At 35.5% G+C, this 19,357-nt stretch overlaps 2 protein-coding genes across 5 annotated transcripts in view; one reads left to right on the top strand and one right to left on the bottom strand.

Moving 5' to 3' along the window:
* Positions 1-19,357, top strand: part of LOC136344591 (cysteine-rich motor neuron 1 protein-like) — a 110,599-nt gene that overhangs the window by 79,461 nt on the left and 11,781 nt on the right. The window lies entirely within an intron of this gene.
* Positions 10,963-16,974, bottom strand: LOC136344351 (uncharacterized). Its single transcript, XM_066291720.1, has 5 exons — positions 16,789-16,974; positions 16,615-16,679; positions 12,034-12,223; positions 11,305-11,841; positions 10,963-11,243 (listed from the first exon to the last, which is right to left on the bottom strand). Exons 3-5 carry the CDS (start codon positions 12,172-12,174, stop codon positions 10,974-10,976), a joined length of 948 nt encoding a protein of 315 aa, XP_066147817.1. The 5' UTR covers positions 12,175-12,223; positions 16,615-16,679; positions 16,789-16,974; the 3' UTR covers positions 10,963-10,973.

Consider the following 19,357-nt stretch of genomic DNA (forward strand, 5'->3'; position numbering starts at 1 on the left):
ACAAAATATTCGAATCATGTAGACCTGCTGTATTTCGTACGTTTATTGCTGACATGTCATTCATTTCATTTTTGTCCTGAGCCGGAAATTCGAATTGGAAAAACGAGCAGTCGCCTTCGTATTCCTGCAAGCTTTTGAGAGATCGACGTCGTATCTATCAACATTCCTGGAATTGTCCGGAAATTTCATAAACTTATTCATGAATTTGCCAGTTTTGTTTGTCTTGCCACGAAGGAAAACTCCGGTTTGTTAACTGCTCTTCCGGGGATTTACCATCGTTTAGTCAGCAAATGAAAACGCTCAGTGCACTTTCTCAAAGTCTCTTACCAGGTCCATTAAAAACGAGTAAATTCGTTCGATCTCAGCAGGAGAGTTGAAAAAAACTAGGCCAGCTTTCAATTTAAAATGATATACGAGCTTTACTAAAACAAAGCTCGGACCATAAATTTCTTATTTGTTGAACTATCGAGGACCGAATTTTGCTCTCCATTGTGCCATCTTTATAGGATTTTGTCTTCTGAAGTTAGCTGAATTTGATTAACAACAAAATAGGAATTATTGCTTACAATAATTCAATTTTTGGAGCAATAAAACGTTTCGAAGTAAAGCAATAAATGCGTCAATTAGCTGTAAATTTTAGGATCCGGCTTTTAAAAAATAAACCGAATTTAATCGGTTTTATGGGGTACGTAATTCAATTTTTTTAATTGTTCGAAAATCACTGAAAACTGGTTTAAATTGTTGAAAATGAAGTTCTGTCAGGACGAGGAGAGGATTTTTGAATTGTAATTTGACCTGAGCACATTGAAAGGAAGCAAACATCACCGAAAAAGTTCGTCAAACCGATTGTAGAAAATTGATTTTCATCTCGGTGAATTTGCATGTTTAAGTGCTAGAAATTTGAGGACTTAAAGGGCTACAAAAAGATTCTGAAATCGTGGTAGACATTAATATATTCTAAGGAAATTATTATGCGATGCATTTGAGCAAAATTAAGTCCACAAAGCGGCAATCGTGAAACTATTCTGCTTGCAGCGAAATTGACTAAAAGCTGTTTCCTCTTACCATAACAATACACACCGCATTTTCGGAACATTTATACTAATTGGTATCGTGTGTTCAGAAACTTCACAGTCCGCAATTCCGGCACTATGGCTTCGCTCTTATAAAACAAATCGACTCATCTGGCGAATACCGAGTGTATGCAAAATATAAATCCGGTAAACGACGTCATTAATTTTGAGGCTCAAACGCGTTTCGAGCTTGTTTTTGTGCCATTTTAACGATGCCCCGGAACTATCAATGGAAATAATAGACGTAGACATAATGGCCAAGAAAATGGAGTAAATTATTGCTCTTTGAAATTACAACGGCGGGAATTACAGTCGGAAATTAAGACAAAATAATTTTCACCACGTAACAATTTAATAAATGTGGGATTATTAAAAATAGGTTTGTAGCTGATCCTACGGCAACATACGTAATCACTAATGCTCAGACCGCCCTGAATAATAAATTAATAAATAATCTCTTAATCGGTGTGAAAACGTGAGGCGTGGCATGTCTAGACGAGGTTTACCAGTTTTTGAAATACAGTGGTGGCCATAAGTATGGAATATTTTTTGAAACTTTATTTAGCTAAAGGGCCCTTACTTTTTTCCTTCCATTCTGGTATATTTAAATTGGGATAGGTCAATTCTACATTTTAAACCATATAGTATTTATAGAATGTTGCTATTAAAAATTTCACCGATAAACAAATTTTTTTAGATGGACAAAAGTATGGAATATCGTAGATTTAAATTTATTTTGCATTTAGCATTCAGTATTGAGTGTTACAGTTCGATAAAATTTTAAGCCGAAATGGTTAAAAAATATATCTTTCGGAAGATCTTCGATCACGAATAGTGGAGATGTCAAATAACGGGGCCAATCAGAAGAACATCGCAAAGACATTTAACGTGAGCCAGGAGTGTGTATCGAAAATTTTGAGGAAGTTTAGGGTATTCAATGTCGTTAAAAACCATCCGAAAACAGGACGTCCCAGAAAAACAACAGCTCATACAGACCAACGTATTAAAATTATATCCTCCAAAGATCCCGAAAAATCATCGCGCTTAATAAAGGAAGAAATTACAACTAATAGTGGTATTGAAATTAGTGATCGTATTGTGAGGCGTTGTCTATGTGATACTGGATTGTTTGGACGATTGACAGTGAAGAAACCATTAATTTCCAAAAAAAACCGAAAGGCCAGAATTAAATTTGCACGCTCACATATGTTTTGGACACCCGAAAAATGGAATACCGTCCTTTTCAGTGACGAAACCAAAATCAAGCTTTTTGATTCGGATGGACAAACTTATGTTCGGCGACCAATAAGGAAGAGATTTGATCCCAAGTACCAAAAGCCCACTGTTAAACATGGCGGTCAGAGTTTAATGGTGTGGGGATCTTTTTCGAGATCTGGAGTTGGCCTATTAGTCAAAAAAGATGGAATAATGGATCGGTTTTTATACAAAAATATCCTAAAGCAGCATATGGTTCCATTTGCCGAGGAAGAAATGCCACTGGTATGGTGGTTCCAACAGGATTATGATCCTAAACATTCTTTGCGGTTGACTAAAAATTGGTTTATTGAAAAGCAGATAAATGTTATAGAATGGCCTTCACGATCTCCCGATTTAAATCCCATCGAATATCTGTGGGGCCATTTGAAACGAAAAATTAGACAAAGACACGTGTCAAATACTGAAGAATTGTGGAGGATCATACAAGAAGAATGGAAAAACATTTCTTCCTCAACGCGCCAGAATCTAATTGATTCAATGCAGCGTCGATGTCAGGTTGTCCTAGATGCTAAGAGGTATGCCACAAAATATTGAGTTTACTTACGATGGCAGGCTCCATACCATGATATAAAAAATATTCCATACTTTTGTCCAAGTGTAATTTTTCATTTTCATTTTTCTAAAAAGTTTTTCAATTAGAAATCTTAATTTTATGTTATAATTATAGGAAATTAAATAAAGTCCTTCAAGCATTTGTGTAATTTTCGTTTAATATTTTTTAATAAATATTTTATGAAATTAAAATAATATTCCATACTTACGGCCACCACTGTAGGAGGTTCATGGTTTCCGAATTTTATTTATTTTAAGGCTGAACCCAAAAACAGACACGCAACTGAGTTATACAGGAATCAGTCTGACCAGGAGGAGAATCATTAATTGTTTAAAAGAAAGGTGAAGAATTGACACCAGTATATAAGGTGTCACAAGTTAGCGTATCTGCTAGCCATAGATTCCGTTTCCTTTTCTTTCCTATGAGTAAAAATAATTAGACTTTCCTTTTGCCATTTTCTTCTTTGGCGTTTTATATTCACTGTGCAGAGTGTTGAGGTTGTTGGAAAAGTATAATTTTCTTCTTGTAAAAAAATGGATTTTGCAATGATGCACTTTTCCTTAAATTTGCACAAAAAATTTCAAAGCAAAGTGAAGAAAATTGAGGTTCATGAACACGCCACTCTCCCACTTTGTTTAACGCACGCTAAGGGCGAACGTGCTTAATTATTTAAACTAAATGTTAGTTTATCTAAATATTTTTATTCTTGAAAAATGTTATTTTAACGCTTAAAAGGTACTACAGCATATTGCCTCTAATACATGGTCCCATTTTTTGTTTATACTGGGAACATTTATTTCTGTACAAAAATAAATTTTGGTTTCAAGTTTTTCCATCCAAATTATAAGAAAAGTGTGCCTCATCGAGATGTGCACTATTGCAAAATTTTATTAAAATATGTCAAGAAACATCGAAGATATTAAAAAAAAAATTGTTTTAACAACTCCAACACTTTGTATAGTGAGAATAAAGCACTAAACAAAGTCGCATAAAGAAAGTGCAATTATTTTCACACAAGGAACCTGTGGTTAGCACATTGTCCTACTAATTTGCAACATACTGTATAAAGTTAGTGGTATAGCATGCGCCCAGAATAGCTATTTAAACCATTTTTAAATGAATAGGTTTTGAAATCTCTCAGGTGCTTTACTGTAGACACCTCTCTCAGTACGTTCCTAGTCTCTGGATAATAAACAGGAATATCATCGATTGCTTAGAGGAGCAAATCTTGAACATATATAAGTTCAGTGGCGTACCATGTTTGGCAATTGTGAGATTCTTGTTGAATTGTGCAAAATTTTACAGGTTTTATGTACGAAAAAAACACCCTTTTTCTCGGTCGTTATTTCAGGTACAATAAATGCTGTATCAGCAGTGTATTGCAACATGTATGCTGTATTGTATATATGTTTTTTGTCCTTTAAGCCATGGCTGTATATATCATGGCAGCATAAATTATAAAGGAAGGATGAAGGCCACGATTCCTGAGGAAACCCTTGTTAGAGAGAAAACGGTTTTCCTTCTTCTTTAATTAGTGTCGTTACTTTGTACTGTTAGTCGTCTCTCCGTCAATAGATTTTGAAGATTTGGCATTGAAAATTGATAATCTAAAAAAATTAGGAAAAAAAATTAATAAAAATGATTAAATGTCTATAAATAGAGTTACTTATCTCCTACATGAACAATTGAATTGGGAAAAAATAGACAAAAAAAAATAGAAAAATAATACTCAATTAAAATTTGTAACCTCAAATAGCCGGGGGTCTTTTACCAACTAAACCTTTAAGTAGTACTCTCTTCAATTTATCTCGAAACTAAAAACGTAATAATTTGCCCACCGACAGCAAACTTGTAAATTACAGTAGTTGCTGCTGGCAAATAAGTAATTAGGCCTTAAAAGCGAGATTATCCCCGAGCTAAACGATGAATAATCCCTGAAAAGTTAGCAATATCAGTTGTAGTTTTAAACTGGTCTCGAGGCGAACGGAGGCCTGTTGTATGTAATTACTTAACGTTAGTTAAAAGCCGCCCTTACTTGGTCCAATCGAGGGAGTTTCCAGGGGTTTTCAATCAAAACTCCCACGCTTCGGCGAAGACCGATCAAAATTACAAGAGTTGCGTTCTGTAATTGAATTAAGATGGTGGTTTCGGGTTCCAGAAACCTCAAATGGTCGAAACAACTGTGGAGTTATCGAGCCAATAAAACAGATTATTTCCGTTCTGGTCCTTTCGACATGCACTTTTACAAAGTGCCCTAAATCCCCGAGAGCTCTCTTTGGTTCCCTTTGGAATTATCTAATTTATTACTACTTGGCCGTATCCATTAAAGCTTAAGAGTTCGGAAAGCTTATATAATGGGAAAGCACTGATAGCCAACATAGGAAAATTATGGCACGGAGTCTTTTGGCGCATCGATTTTCTTCAGCACTTTTCAATGCACTTGCAAACGCACTGAAGTTCATTTATCAATGATTTTACAAAATAAATATATATGACGCCCGTGAATTTTTCGGGAGACCCACATCAGCATTGTTTGCGAACTGAGGACAAGATAAATCACTTCGGACCTGTCAGGTGCGACCGAACATCTATCTTGCGGAAATAATGAAATCTGCGCCGGTATAACTTCGTTCGGGGATGATAACCGAAACCCAACGGGTTATCTTGGTGGGATAAACATGTCGAGGTAAGTTTAGAGCTGACGAGCTTTATTTCATGATTTTACAAATTCAATATTTTAAGGCTACCCAGCCCTAAAATTCGCTTACGTTTTTTTTTATAAAACGGCATTAACAGCTTGCCGAACACATCGTTTCAAAGCCCAAGATCCAAAGCCCTTTTTCCCTACCTTTTCTACAATGAAATTCAATAAAGCAAGGGGTTCTCCCTATAATTTTAACGCAGAACTCCCTATTTTGATAATTAATTTTCGATAATCGATAAACTTTTCGACCGTTTTTGAGTTCGAATTTTTGCTCGTTTCATTTGATGACTCATCAAAAACTTCTCTTAAACCCATTAAAAGCCTGCTAGAATTAATTCTCCAATTCGAATTGGAAATTCTGAATTACGTCATGTACACAAGTGGCTTTGAGTATTAGTTGACTGTTTTTTTAGGTCATAGAAAATGATAAGTACGATTGTGAACTATAACATAGCCGATTTTTTTGCCCGCTTGAGGGGAAAACGTGAATGATTTACGGAAATCAGTAGCGCCAGTCCGGAAAAAATCCGGAATGGACCAGGAACATAAACACCACGGAAATGCTATTGATTTTCCAGAATTGAGACACCAAAACAACCGAGGAAGCGCTCAAACATTGACGCATTTAAATGTGAAAATGACAAATTTAATTTATCAGGCGAGTCGCTTTGCATCAAGCGTGAAGAACAACGTAAGAAATGAAGTGTAACAGTTATGAGAGAAGGTCGCACAAAAAAAAACGAACGTCCTTACAAATAAACGACCAAGGGAAATTTAAGGAAAAAAAATACGGGGAACTAAAAGGGAAATTTCCATAACTGAGTCGAAGAACGAAGTGTATGATCAGTTTGCTCATTACATATATCCGACGAAGCGAAGTACTTGAGCCGCCAGACCTTAAAAATGATATAAGAAGGGCTAATCCCTAGATAGACCTAACGCAAGGAAGATCCCAATAATCGGTTAGGGAAGAAAACTCAATTTGTTTTAATAACCCTTTTCCACGGCTTTTGTCCGTATCCTCTTTTGTTGAGCCTCTTTTCTCTGCATTTTCTCGTCGATAACTTAGACGCTTTGCCCCGAATACCCCGTAATATTTTCTTTTTACTTTCTTGGAAACAAGAGCAGAGCTGAATGGATTTTCTGGCTCCGAACATAACGAAGTCTTATTAAGCCGGAATTTAATCATAGCCATAGCTCCTCGGATCCTACTTATTTCATTGGACCTTTTTGCTTTCTTTATTAGCTTCGTCTTTGACTAAATTTCGCATAATCCACACGTAGTTTGAACTAAACGTTGTACTCTTAAAGGGCTGATTAGTATGTCAAAGAGACTCGTCTTACAAACCTCTTGATTAATTCGCTTTGGAACGCCATTCCTCTAACGCCCCTTAATAAATTTTAAATCATCATCCTTCCGGAATAAATTAATAAGACAGAACAAACTGTGGCATTACAACCTTTTAACGCATTTCGACTTTTGTGAAGGCTTTATATCTCGCCCTTTAAATCTCTTCCCTTTTTCAGATGGAAATCCTCCAATGTTGGAGAATGCGTTATTTTCGGTCGATTGGACCAGTCGCGCAGCCTTCCATTAGCCTTGACTTTAATGTCTAGGACTAATCCACCCCAAGTACATGCAGAGAATAAGACACGAAGTATATGTATGTGAATATGAAATAGCCCTTTACATTAACAACAAATTTCGCTTTAGAAGCTTTCGGTGTTCAGTTGTTATTAAATTTTCACTCAATACCGGAGATTGCTTTTTGGGTTAATCCTAGAAGTTGCATAAAGCCAAGTAACAAGTTATGGGCATAGTTTTGCTGTGAAATTTACGATGTTGGTATTTATGGATGGTAAGTGACACTTCGGGGTGATGCAGGTCAGGAGTTCTCTAATAATGTTTTTGTTGCCCTTGTGTAAAACCCCGAGTAATAGCTTGTAATGGGTGCAAAAAGGGTGCACTCCAACATCGCAAAACGTGAAAGTGCTGGCAACGAAATACGATTTCTCATTTCTATTAGTGAGTCCCAGGAATTGACATGCCCCACGTTGTTATCGAATTGCGATTTTGATGCAAAATTCTCATTGCTCTTGCCCAAATCAAATTTACAACTGTAAATTGCACTTAAAATCTTTTATTTTCAGCTTTGTGTACTCGAAAAACCGTTTTAATTGGTCTCTCTTAAGCGTCTCTTTAGAACGGTAACGTTGCACACAGTCATCAAATTTTGTTGCCAAAATAATATTGATGCAGTCCCATACGCACGCCATTGCTGCCGTTCTTCATTCAATTTTCCATTACCTAAAAACCAAGGACGTACTGGGAAAAACGTTCATCTATAAAAGATAAATTTTGTTCTCTAAGGAATTTGTCAAAAAAAGCAAAAGGAAATTTCGCCCCTTAAATTGAATGACTTAGATCAGCGACTACCCCAGAATCATTGTGATCAGATGCTGAATTCCGGACCTGAGGACGTTATCCTGAACTGAATTGGAAAATTCGCAATAGTCAATTTTTCACTGTTATGAATAAGTTATTCTCTGACTAGAAAATTGTTAAACAAAGTTATTCTGCTGTTTTTTAACCTTTAAGCCCGTTCCTTCATACCAATGATGAAAACTGAATTACATGGAAGAAGGGAAACAATTTCTCGCCAAAGAGGGCCCAAAGGGCCAGCAAAATCCCCTGCCATTCGACTGGCTTTCATTCGTTAAATTAACACATCAATAACCCTGCAACAGCGTTTCGTTTAGAGCAAACACAGAATCGAATTCGACCGCCCTAAATCAGGCCAATTGACAAATTTTACGCCTCCGGTCTCGGTAAAAGCTCATATATCTTTTCGGACAAACGCGATAGCGGGCAAATACTCTGCACGTCAGAACAAATTTACAATTATTGGAAATGGCAAATCAATGGAAAATTCAACTTTCCAAAGGAAATCGACCGTGGACCTCTGAAATTAACATTGTAATAAATCTAAATCATTCTTCCCGGACAATGGGGCGCTCTATAGGGTATCCCAGGAATAATGGTACAAATGGATGTTGGGTGATTAGTTAAAATCTCCATCTTGAAAAGGACACAAATTTAACTTAAATAAATTATCAAAATGTCGACTGTCTACACACAACAAAATCAAATAGGTTTAAGTCGGGATTTCGTGGTGGCCAAAGATGTTCAATTCCCTGACCAATCTGTCGACGTGGAAAATTCATGTTCAGAAACTCCCTTAGATGTACGGACTAACACGCAGAAGCCCAATTTTGCATAAACCAAGAACATGATATTAATAACAGGGGGATATCCTGCAAGACTAGTTTTTTCTCAAGAAGCAGTTTTCAGATTTCAAAAATCAATTCTGGATTGAAAATCCCTCGGTAATAAATTTTAAACAAATGTGAAGTGTTACGAAAACTGTTCTTTCCATAGACGTTTAGAAATTAAAGATTTTTTGACCACATCGCTTTAAAGATACGTCTAGCCCAAATGTCAAAAAAGTGGAATTTTCCGAGATGCGCCCAAAGAATTCCACTTCTCGATCCACAATGGGAATTCTTGATCGTCAACCATTTGGTGCTGAACTAATCGAACTAATCTCAACCAGTGTACTAATCAAAAGAGAAACCGTAAACACCCTGTAGAATGCAAACAAGCAACTTCTTATAAGGCACGTTTAGCTGAATCGCTGTATTCCGTTAACACGCTATATCCATTTATACCAATGTTCGTGGGACAACCTGTATAGTGATATTCCAACTTTTCTGATGTGAATTCTTAGAATTTTAAAGCAGAATTTTACTTGTCGTGCTTGATTCCTCTTCGATTTCCACCACAAAATTGCAACAGGTTAGTGTTGATCTGGGGCAGCAGAAAATAATATATGAATGAGAGTTTCGAGAGGGGAATGTCATTTTGTATTTGGGGTTAATCTTGGAATTGATGTTATAATATGTATGAACTTAAGAGTTTCATTCGAGAGGTCCAAACATCGTCGACGTTTGAACCTTTGATGACGAGGAGGGTCAGGAGATGACTAGGAGAGTCGATTAATAATTAATGCTTGCATATATGTTTGGTATGTAGGATGAATAAGTTATATGGATCTAACCACAGCAGAAGTGAGTCGCTCATCGCCTTGGTCTTAGGACAAGAAGTACAATTTCAACCCTCATTAAAAAAAGTTGAATAGGGTCATAAATGTAAGTAAATATTGCGGGCAGTATCAAACTGCCGGCATCCACCGACAGAAGTAATGAAATGCAAAATTATACATGAATTTAAATATACGGTGGAAGGTTATTTAGGTTTTAAATTGCGAGAATTTGCATGCTGAAACCCAGGTGTGTCACTTTCGCATCTGTTTATTTTGACTTGGGGTTTAAATGGGCAGAAAATAAACCAGAAAATTAAGTTTCTTCGTATATCGAGGAAGAAAGTGGGGTTTAACGAGGTTTTTTTGGTGATATTTCGTCCTTTGCAATTTTCTAAATCCATGGTTTCAAAGCTGAAATAGGATATTTCATGTCGAGACCCTTGGATGATTTTCTTTTCTGTGCGAGTTTGAATAATAACATAAATATGAATACACAGTTTCATTTAATACAATTTTTGCTTATTCGTACAAAATTAACGTTACCGATTTGATTTCGCAGAAACTATCGACCCGATCTGGACAGAACACTTCCTCAATTTCACACGTTTTTGAAGTGAGTGCGACAATGTGGCTGTGAGATCAATGGAAATGACGCCATTTGTTGCACTACATAAAGACGGAAAACACTTAAAATTTGTAAGAAATTTTCAAAATTTAAATAGAAGTAAATTAATCTAGCGAGCTTAAGTGTATACAGCAGATATTACTGAAACACCTTTCATTTCAAAGGCTTTTAGTTACCTCCAAATTCGTCTATTCCTTAGGGGCCAATGGGGATCAAGGTGCGGTTAACTTTACCAGGAAAATAATTTACAATGGAAACCCTCGGCCTTTTTCAGCCTTCAAATATCCGGGTTTCAGTTTATCGTCTCTATGGACATTATTCTCCGGATAAACTTATTTGGATTTTCATTTTTAAACACTGAGAGAGGGAGTAACAATAACAGTTAAAAATAAACTATAAAATGTAAGCAGAAGTTCAGTGATAAGGAAATTTTGTCCAACGAGGGTTCATATTATTGTGTCATAGAAATTAATAATTTGAACAAAATTCTCAAAAGACTCAAAAACAAAATGAAGATTCATGGTCAAAACCTTGATGTGTACCCAGGTTTGCGAGGAACAAACAATCACAATTAAGCCTAAAGGACTATTTCTCAATTTGAATTAACGTTACGTTAACAACCTCTTCTAAACTTTTCTTAAATCGTGTTCTTTGACTGAAGAACCACCACCAAATACGAGATTGCTCCACTAAGCAAAGTAAACAATGTAGACATATCAATGTCAAATAAATTGGCGGCACTGAATCGAACTTTCCTATGAGCAGCCAGCCGGATTAAGTTATCCAGAGCTCGATATTCATCGGAATAAACTAAATACTTTTCCTGAATATCATAGCATAACGGAATTAGTTTTTGGGACTCTGCTACTGTCACTTGACTGGAATATGTTACTGAAGTCAGCTCAAACTAGAAATAAAGATGATTTTTTTTGGTTGTCAGTGAACCTCCAAGGCACAGCAATGCTTACCAAAGCTACCAGGATCAGAACTAAATTGCTCATGTAGGTGTGTCGGGAGGTATTTTCAGTTTCTAAAAGTGCTTCTGCAATACTGACCAGGCTGGTTAATAGCCGGCAGGTAACCACAGCACTAACAAATAATATGTGTTTTCCACTTAGCTGGTTAAACTGCTCTATAACGTTATCCATAACAATGTATAATTGCTTAATGCTTCTTGTGCGGCCTAAGGCGTTAGTGTTGGCCAAGGTACTTGCATATAGATTTCTATTTATCTGGTTATATTTGTGGCAAATTACAAATATAAAGTTTGCAGTCAATACAACTGCTACTGCCTCAATATAATTTAGTATCAATTTGGCGATTCTCGCACAGTAAAACGCGGGCTCGTAAAAAGGTTCCAAGCAAGCTATAGCTGCAAGCCCACCAATGGTCAGTAAGTTGAACAATATAAATTGGGGCACAGGTCTCCTCCAAAATCTTGGTGCCTCTGACTTGGCAATCATCAACTTATTGGTTTCCACTTTCTGTAAGTTAAGGAAAAATGCCTGCCAAATGTCGGTTTCAAATCCAAGAGACACATTCAAGAAAGCTCCAGTAATCCAAAAGATGGTTAGAGTGTCGTTAAGGACGTATAAGAACGCTTTAAGTCTATTTCTTTGAAAAGTTGTCATTGCTCGAGTAGTCTGGATTATTCCAAACACCTCCACTCCGATGAGGGAAATGACCATAATACTTACACAGAAAATTTTCAATGGCCAGACAGCGACTTGTTCCTGCTTAAGATCATATGTAGGAAGAAGTCCCAACCAACTAGTGAATGCGTATATGGGAAATAGAGACTTAACGCTTTCACGACCAATACACATAGGCCTCGTCATAGTCAAGTTTTAGCTTATACTTTTCGCTACTAATTGAGCACTTTTAGAGCTGGAATGGGTATAAATTAACTCACCTATAAAAGGTCGTAATGCATTATTCAATAATTCAGGATATTCGTAATCTAGTTAATGCCTTCGATCATGCAGATATTTTTATTTGGATGATGGTGGGATATTGAAATATCATAAGGGTCTTTAACTATCATAAGTTTCATCAAAATCGATTATAAATAAGGGTAGTTGTCTAACTGCCCTTAACAAAAATTTTTGGACTTTTTTTTTATTTCTTTGAATTATCAAATAAACAATATTATTTTTTAATGAATTAAACTTTTTTGAAGAAAAATATTCTCTACTTTTTTTTATTTGGAAGTTACCAAAATGTAGATTGAAGCATCGAACTTAACAAGGTTAATTGAACCAAAGAGTTATTTTCTACGAGAAATAGCTTAGGCTTGAAATTTTTAGTCTTCACGCAGACAAAGGGACAATGAATATAAAGTAAAAATAAAAAATATAATATATATATACAGGGTGTCCCGAAATTAAAGCACCATATTTAAACAACGTAAATTAGGTCAAAAAATAACACCAAAACTTTAAATAAAACAATGTCGGAAAATGCTTCCTTAATGAGGTATGCCTCTTTAAAGACGTAACTCTGATGATGGTAATTTTGAAATATTTCCAAAACGGTGCAAGATAACTTTATGAAATTTGGTACGATTTTATACCTTATAAGCCTCAATTGACTGATGTGGCTGAATGGAAATTATTTCGTCAGAGGCGTGCTGCACGGGTAGTGTCGGGGTTAAAAAATGCTAGATTTTTTTTATGTGCCCCATTTTTTAGTTGCTGATGCAAAATTATGAAACCATATACGCTTCCAGAAAAAAAAGACACTCTTGGTTCACGATGCTAGGACGCTTCGTTTTCGAATAAAATGAATTTAAACATTACAATGCATGACAAATACAAATGATGCTTAAAGCGATATTTTATTAAACACATCAAAATGATTAAACAATAATAAAAAACGAACAAGAAATTTAAATGACGCACTTTCAAAGTAAGTTTTCAAATAAGTTTCCGTTTTGTTGGATACACAGTCTAGATCGTTTTTTTATGCTCTGGGAGGCACGGGAAATTTGAAACGTATTTTCTTTTATTTGATTAGCAGCTAAGTTGATTCTATCCAACAGTTCTTCCCTCGTGTTTATTTCTGTGGCATAGATTATGCTACACATAAAGCCCCAAAAAAAATAATCCAGGGGATTAAGGTCAGGTGATCGAGGGGGCCAGGTTATTGGACTACCTCTTCCTATCCACCTGCCTGGAAACTTTTCATCAAGCCAATTTTTCACGTTATTTCCAAAGTGAGCTGGTGCCCCATCTTGTTGATAATACATTTGCAATCGGGTATGCAATGGTATATCTTCTAATAGGCCTGCCAGCTCATTTTGAAGAAAATGTAAATAGTGTTGTGCTGTTAACCGGTTTGGAAATACAACTGGTCCTATTAATCTATTTCCTATGATACCTGCCCAAATGTTGACAGAAAACCTATGCTGAAAATGTGTTCTCCTTACGACTTTTGGATTTTCATACTCCCAATAATGTGTGTTATGGATGTTAAATGCTTTGTCTCTCGTAAAACTAGCCTCATCAGACCACAAGATATTATGTAAAACATTTTGGTGATTCAAAACCCACTGGCAAAAATTCATCCTAACTGTAAAATCTTCCTCTCGTAAGTCTTGAACCCTTTTATAGTGAAAGGGATGCAATCCCTGCATCCGAGTCATTCTTCCTATCTAAAAATTAATATTCGAAATAACTGTTTATCTGTTGTTATTTTAACGACTGTATTTACGATCGATTTTGGTATGTTTGTAATGTTTTCAAGCGTTCTTAGAGAAATTTGAGGATTTTCTTCTATTCGATTAAGCACATCCTCGAAATCGTAATCTACTGTAGGTCTTCCTTGGCCTCGAGAACGTTGAAAAGAACCACATTCGATTAAATTTCTATGTACTCGACTAAAAACAGATCGAAAAGGTATTCTTCTTCTCGGGTACCTCCTTCTGTACTCTTCTACGGCGGCTCGCGAATTACCATTACAGAACCCATAAATAAAATGAATATCGGCAAGCTCCCTACTTGAAAATTTCTCCATTTTTCACTAACAGCTTAATAATGACACAAAGAAACTCCCCAACAGAATAAATATAAACATCAAATTGACAGTCAACATTGTTTAATATTTCGTAGCCTACTATTAAGTTTTCACAGAAAGTAAATCATTTGTATTTGTCATGCATTGTAATGTTTAAATTCATTTTATTCGAAAACGAAGCGTCCTAGCATCGTGAACCAAGAGTGTCTTTTTTTTCTGGAAGCGTATATGGTTTCATAATTTTGCATCAGCAACTAAAAAATGGGGCACATAAAAAAAATCTAGCATTTTTTAACCCCGACACTACCCGTGCAGCACGCCTCTGACGAAATAATTTCCATTCAGCCACATCAGTCAATTGAGGCTTATAAGGTATAAAATCGTACCAAATTTCATAAAGTTATCTTGCACCGTTTTGGAAATATTTCAAAATTACCATCATCAGAGTTACGTCTTTAAAGAGGCATACCTCATTAAGGAAGCATTTTCCGACATTGTTTTATTTAAAGTTTTGGTGTTATTTTTTGACCTAATTTACGTTGTTTAAATATGGTGCTTTAATTTCGGGACACCCTGTATATATATATAAAGTCAGCATTGTCATTTTATTGCTTTATATTTTATTACTAGTTTTTTACATTAACTTAACACTGGAATTTTTTTACTATTTTGGAGTCTTTGTCTCATTGTACCTCCTTTTGTGAAAACGATGTAAATTCTATACTTAAAAATATTGAGGTAGTTGTAAAGTTCTTACAAGTAATTAAGAAATTCTAAGTTTCCAGTAATTCATACCATTCGAGGTAATAAACACTAAATAATTAAGAACACAACAAGTGTATAAGTTCTTTTTTTTAATTCTTGTATTTACTGAAAATTTTCCCAATAAACTATAACATTTCTATTTTTTACAATTATTTCTACGAAATTAACGCAAATGAAATGGCTGAAAAACAACAATATTGAATCTCTATTATTTTCCCCATAAACCGCAAAAGTTAAGTAACTGTTAGACCTATAAATTACCCACCAGGTTCTGTTATTCCTGCCGGGGGACCAGAAAAATTATTATATCTATATAGGCTCGAATGGAATTAATAAATAATCACGAATTACTAGAGAGTTCCCATTAAAATTTATCGCCTTTATGGGCTTAAACCTATGCTGAAGTCGTTATTTATTCGAATCCGCGTTTGCCTACCAGGATTTTATTTATTAATGTTACGTGCCCGGAGGGATATTTATGGACTAAAAAGGGCTTCCTCCAGCTTAGAAGATTCTCTGTGATGTCTAGTTCACTCAGTACCGAAACAAATGCATTTAAATCTCCCTTTTACTTATTTGCCAGGCGATGTACCCAGCACTGCTTTAAATTAGACAATTATGAAACCAAATAGGGAACCAACTGAGCCAATTAAAAATAAATTATTGCATGCGTACAACGAGCCAAAGTTAATGCGGAAATGCTAAATTTATTTGAGGTTAGTGCTGATTATAGACGTTTTTACTAAGTACTTGTACAAACTTTAAAAAGTGAATATTTGACTAATTTCCAGATGAAAAAGTCATATGAATATGGATCCCTATTGGCTTGGTTCTTCAGATACAGGGCGTCAAAAATAATTGTTTGGTGTTTTAGTTATTAGAATAGCCGAACTCGGTTATAACACGAAGAGACCAAAGATTTTCTTCTCTATAGCCGGACATTCATTATATCCGATTCAAGTCCATACATGTACTATGATCGCCTTGGCTGATGGTATCTGCGTTCACTTGAACGGTGCTTCATAGAGGGTGTGAACTAAACGTAGACATATGCACATTCATTTCATACAAAGTCAAATGGGCATTTACTGATTTGTAGATTACTGAAATTTTAACATCCAATACTAATAAAATGCAGCTAATGCAATCCAAAATCATGCAAAATCGACTATTACATAAGAATTCCCCCGTGTCAAGATCATCCGGACAAAAACAATACCCAAAAAACTTCTTTCCCAAAAAGTGTTCACTAAAGCCGATGGTTCGTTATATCCGAACAAGAATAGCACATAATTAAAGAGACACTTTGTACATTCCTGACATTTAATTCGTTAACGGCGACTGTTTGCTACAACGAAGATTCGCGATAACCGAGTTTGAATGGTACTGAACAGAACCTTCATGCATAAGTTGAAAATATTGTCTTAAGGCGAAAGGGCAGTCCTCCAGCAACACTCGAGGTGCCTTATTTTGCAAGAGGCTTCTTCCCGGTTTTTTACCTTCCTTCCCCAATCGGTTTTACTGGAAGTTCATCTTGTACCAGACATTTAAATGAATATTCATTCTGAAAGTAATATTCTCTCATTAAAGAAAGATTTCCTGTGCTTCAAGAATAGCATTTTTCACACTCTTCTGGCAACAGTAATCGAAAATTCAACAACAGGCTCAGTTACCACTATTTTTTAGGTTTTGTAACCTCTTCCACAGCATACAACGGAGCGATCGTCTACTCCCTTAAAGTAATTTAGTTTGTTTCTTAAGGTTACACTGCACTGTTTATTACAATATTAAGGAATATTAATTTCAACGTAGTACATAGTAAAAGGTAAATGCCTGAGTTAGACTTCATACATTTAAGTTGTAAATAACGTAATATTAACGATCTTTTAATTAAACCCGAATCAAAATAAATATTTTGAGGTTATGGTGGGATGAATAAAAGAGACATCTGGGAGAAAAACCACAATATTATCGTCCTGTCTCTCTCTCTGTGCCTTACAGATATTCTATCCTTATCGGGTATTCGTCGGGATGTTTTGAAACTGTCTTCCCTACGGTGACACTTGACCCAGTTTCTTCGGAGCTATCTCTTTATTAAATGGACTCTCCCCTTTAGCGGGTGCTAACCACTTCGCAATGGAATGTCTGGAATGTTGACGTGACATAATATTTCTAGGCGCCATGTGTGTTCCATTTATCCGTATTCACCTTGAAGTGACCTTCGCAGTGGATTGTGGAGGAAACGCGGGTATTTCGATATTAAGAAACCTTTTCAGTCTAATTTAGCTTTTAACAGAATTTTATTAACTATTTAACTTAAAATAAAAATAATTCTGAACTAAAAAAAAAACAATAAAAACTGTTGAAAATGTTTTCTTACCAAGATGCAGGACTCTACTCTTTGCCTCATAGATCAACAAACTCTCGAATATTCTTTTAGGGGTATTGCGAATTATGATTTTAGGACATTTTATTGAATATTACGAATTGCTTCAGATAGTTTATAATTATGCCGGATGATTATTTTTTCTTTACTTCCTTTAGCATTCCTAATTTGCATCGACAGATATTTTTGCAAGTTCTACAGAAACAAAGAAACATCCGAAAATACATATTTAATTTTTTTTAATTAAAATTAAATTAAAAAGTATATAAGTAATTTTTTTTAATATTGAAAGTAAATATTTTTAAACCCGTTTTTTCCCAAAATGGCTGTTTTCAGCGACAAATACTAACAGTTATTATCATTTAAATCCTAGCACAACCCTGTATGTGGCACCCTTTCACGTTAAACGAAAAATTAGTTAAATATTTAAATTTCTCATTCACATTAAAAAAATCATCAAAATAACAAACAAAAATTTTTTTAAGTCATTTATATCAAGAACCAAGCCGATAAAAACCCATGTTCATATGAACTTTTAATCTTAAAATTTTTCAAAAATTCGCTCTTCAAAGTTTCTACAAGTACTTAGTAAACACCTTGTATAGATTTCCAGATGGAATAAAACCTGGTCATCGTTTGTAGAGTCTCGAATTTGGGGGCAGATAATAGTCGAATGAATGATAGATTTGTATGTAAATAACGGTAAATATAGTTAAACTTATGAAAGTTTCAAAGAGAATATTTGCCTCTCAGTATACTCTCTATTCTTTGCCTTGAGTCTGAAAATTTCCGGAATAAATGTCTAGTGGGTACCGTCAGAAAATTGAATTTTTTTAAAAATTAAAAATGTAGGAAGTCCAGTACACTTAGATGCTGACTTGAACTTAAGCACGAGGAACTACAGGCAAACTCTCATTGGAGAGAAATGTCTGATTAAACCTCATTTCCCAAATTCTGGAAAAAACATTAATCGAACGTAGCCATGCCAGCCATTTGCAAGATTCTTGGATACGACTGTTTTATATGCAATCGAGGTTTTCGATATGACTATCCGGTATTCCTTCGGCATCGGTACTCGGATCGCAATTCATATAATTTATATGGACATGGATCGGCTCATCGGATTATTAATATATGGATATTAGAACCCTGGAAATTGGGGTCAAGTTCGTTCATGTTCAGGATTCAAAGTGAGGATTGATGAGAATTACTGAAACGGGGAAGAAAATGTTTTATTCACTGAGTGTCAACAGGTGGGATTGGGCCGAGCAAAATTTACGTATCAGAAGGAATTTCTTAAAAACCGAACTAACCCATTGGTTTAAGACTTGACCCTACGTAACCCCACCTTCAGACGATATTCTAAAAATTAGTTGCGTCATTACTTCTTTATAATAGCTTTAAAAAGCCCTTTCAGGCATTGATAGGCCGCCCTATCCGTTTCATCTTAATGCCGAGTCATTATTTTAATATGCAACACCCATCAAAGGCCCATCACAAGTGCATCAAAGTTGCATCAGAAAAGAACTGGTGAACTGCGCCCCCCGAGATTGATCGGTTCCAATTACGAGCTACAAATTTTTATACAAACTGTAAAGAGAAAGAGGAAAAGAGAGCGAATTATCATCAATCAGCCAAGCCGTTTGTTACCTCAGTAAGATAAATGAAACTCATTTCGTTCCTATTCATGTATCGGGGGTCTTAATTGGCCAATGTATAAATTGAGGTTCAACGTGGCAATGTGGCGGTCAAGGAATTATCACTGAAACAGGGGCGGAGTTCGTGTTTTCATGGAGAATATGGAAATGAAGGAGAAAATTACTGAGGAGAGCACTTGTACGGATCATCTATCTATA

This window comes from Euwallacea fornicatus, chromosome 17 (genome assembly GCF_040115645.1).
Source record: "Euwallacea fornicatus isolate EFF26 chromosome 17, ASM4011564v1, whole genome shotgun sequence".
NCBI classification, from domain to species: domain Eukaryota; kingdom Metazoa; phylum Arthropoda; class Insecta; order Coleoptera; family Curculionidae; genus Euwallacea; species Euwallacea fornicatus.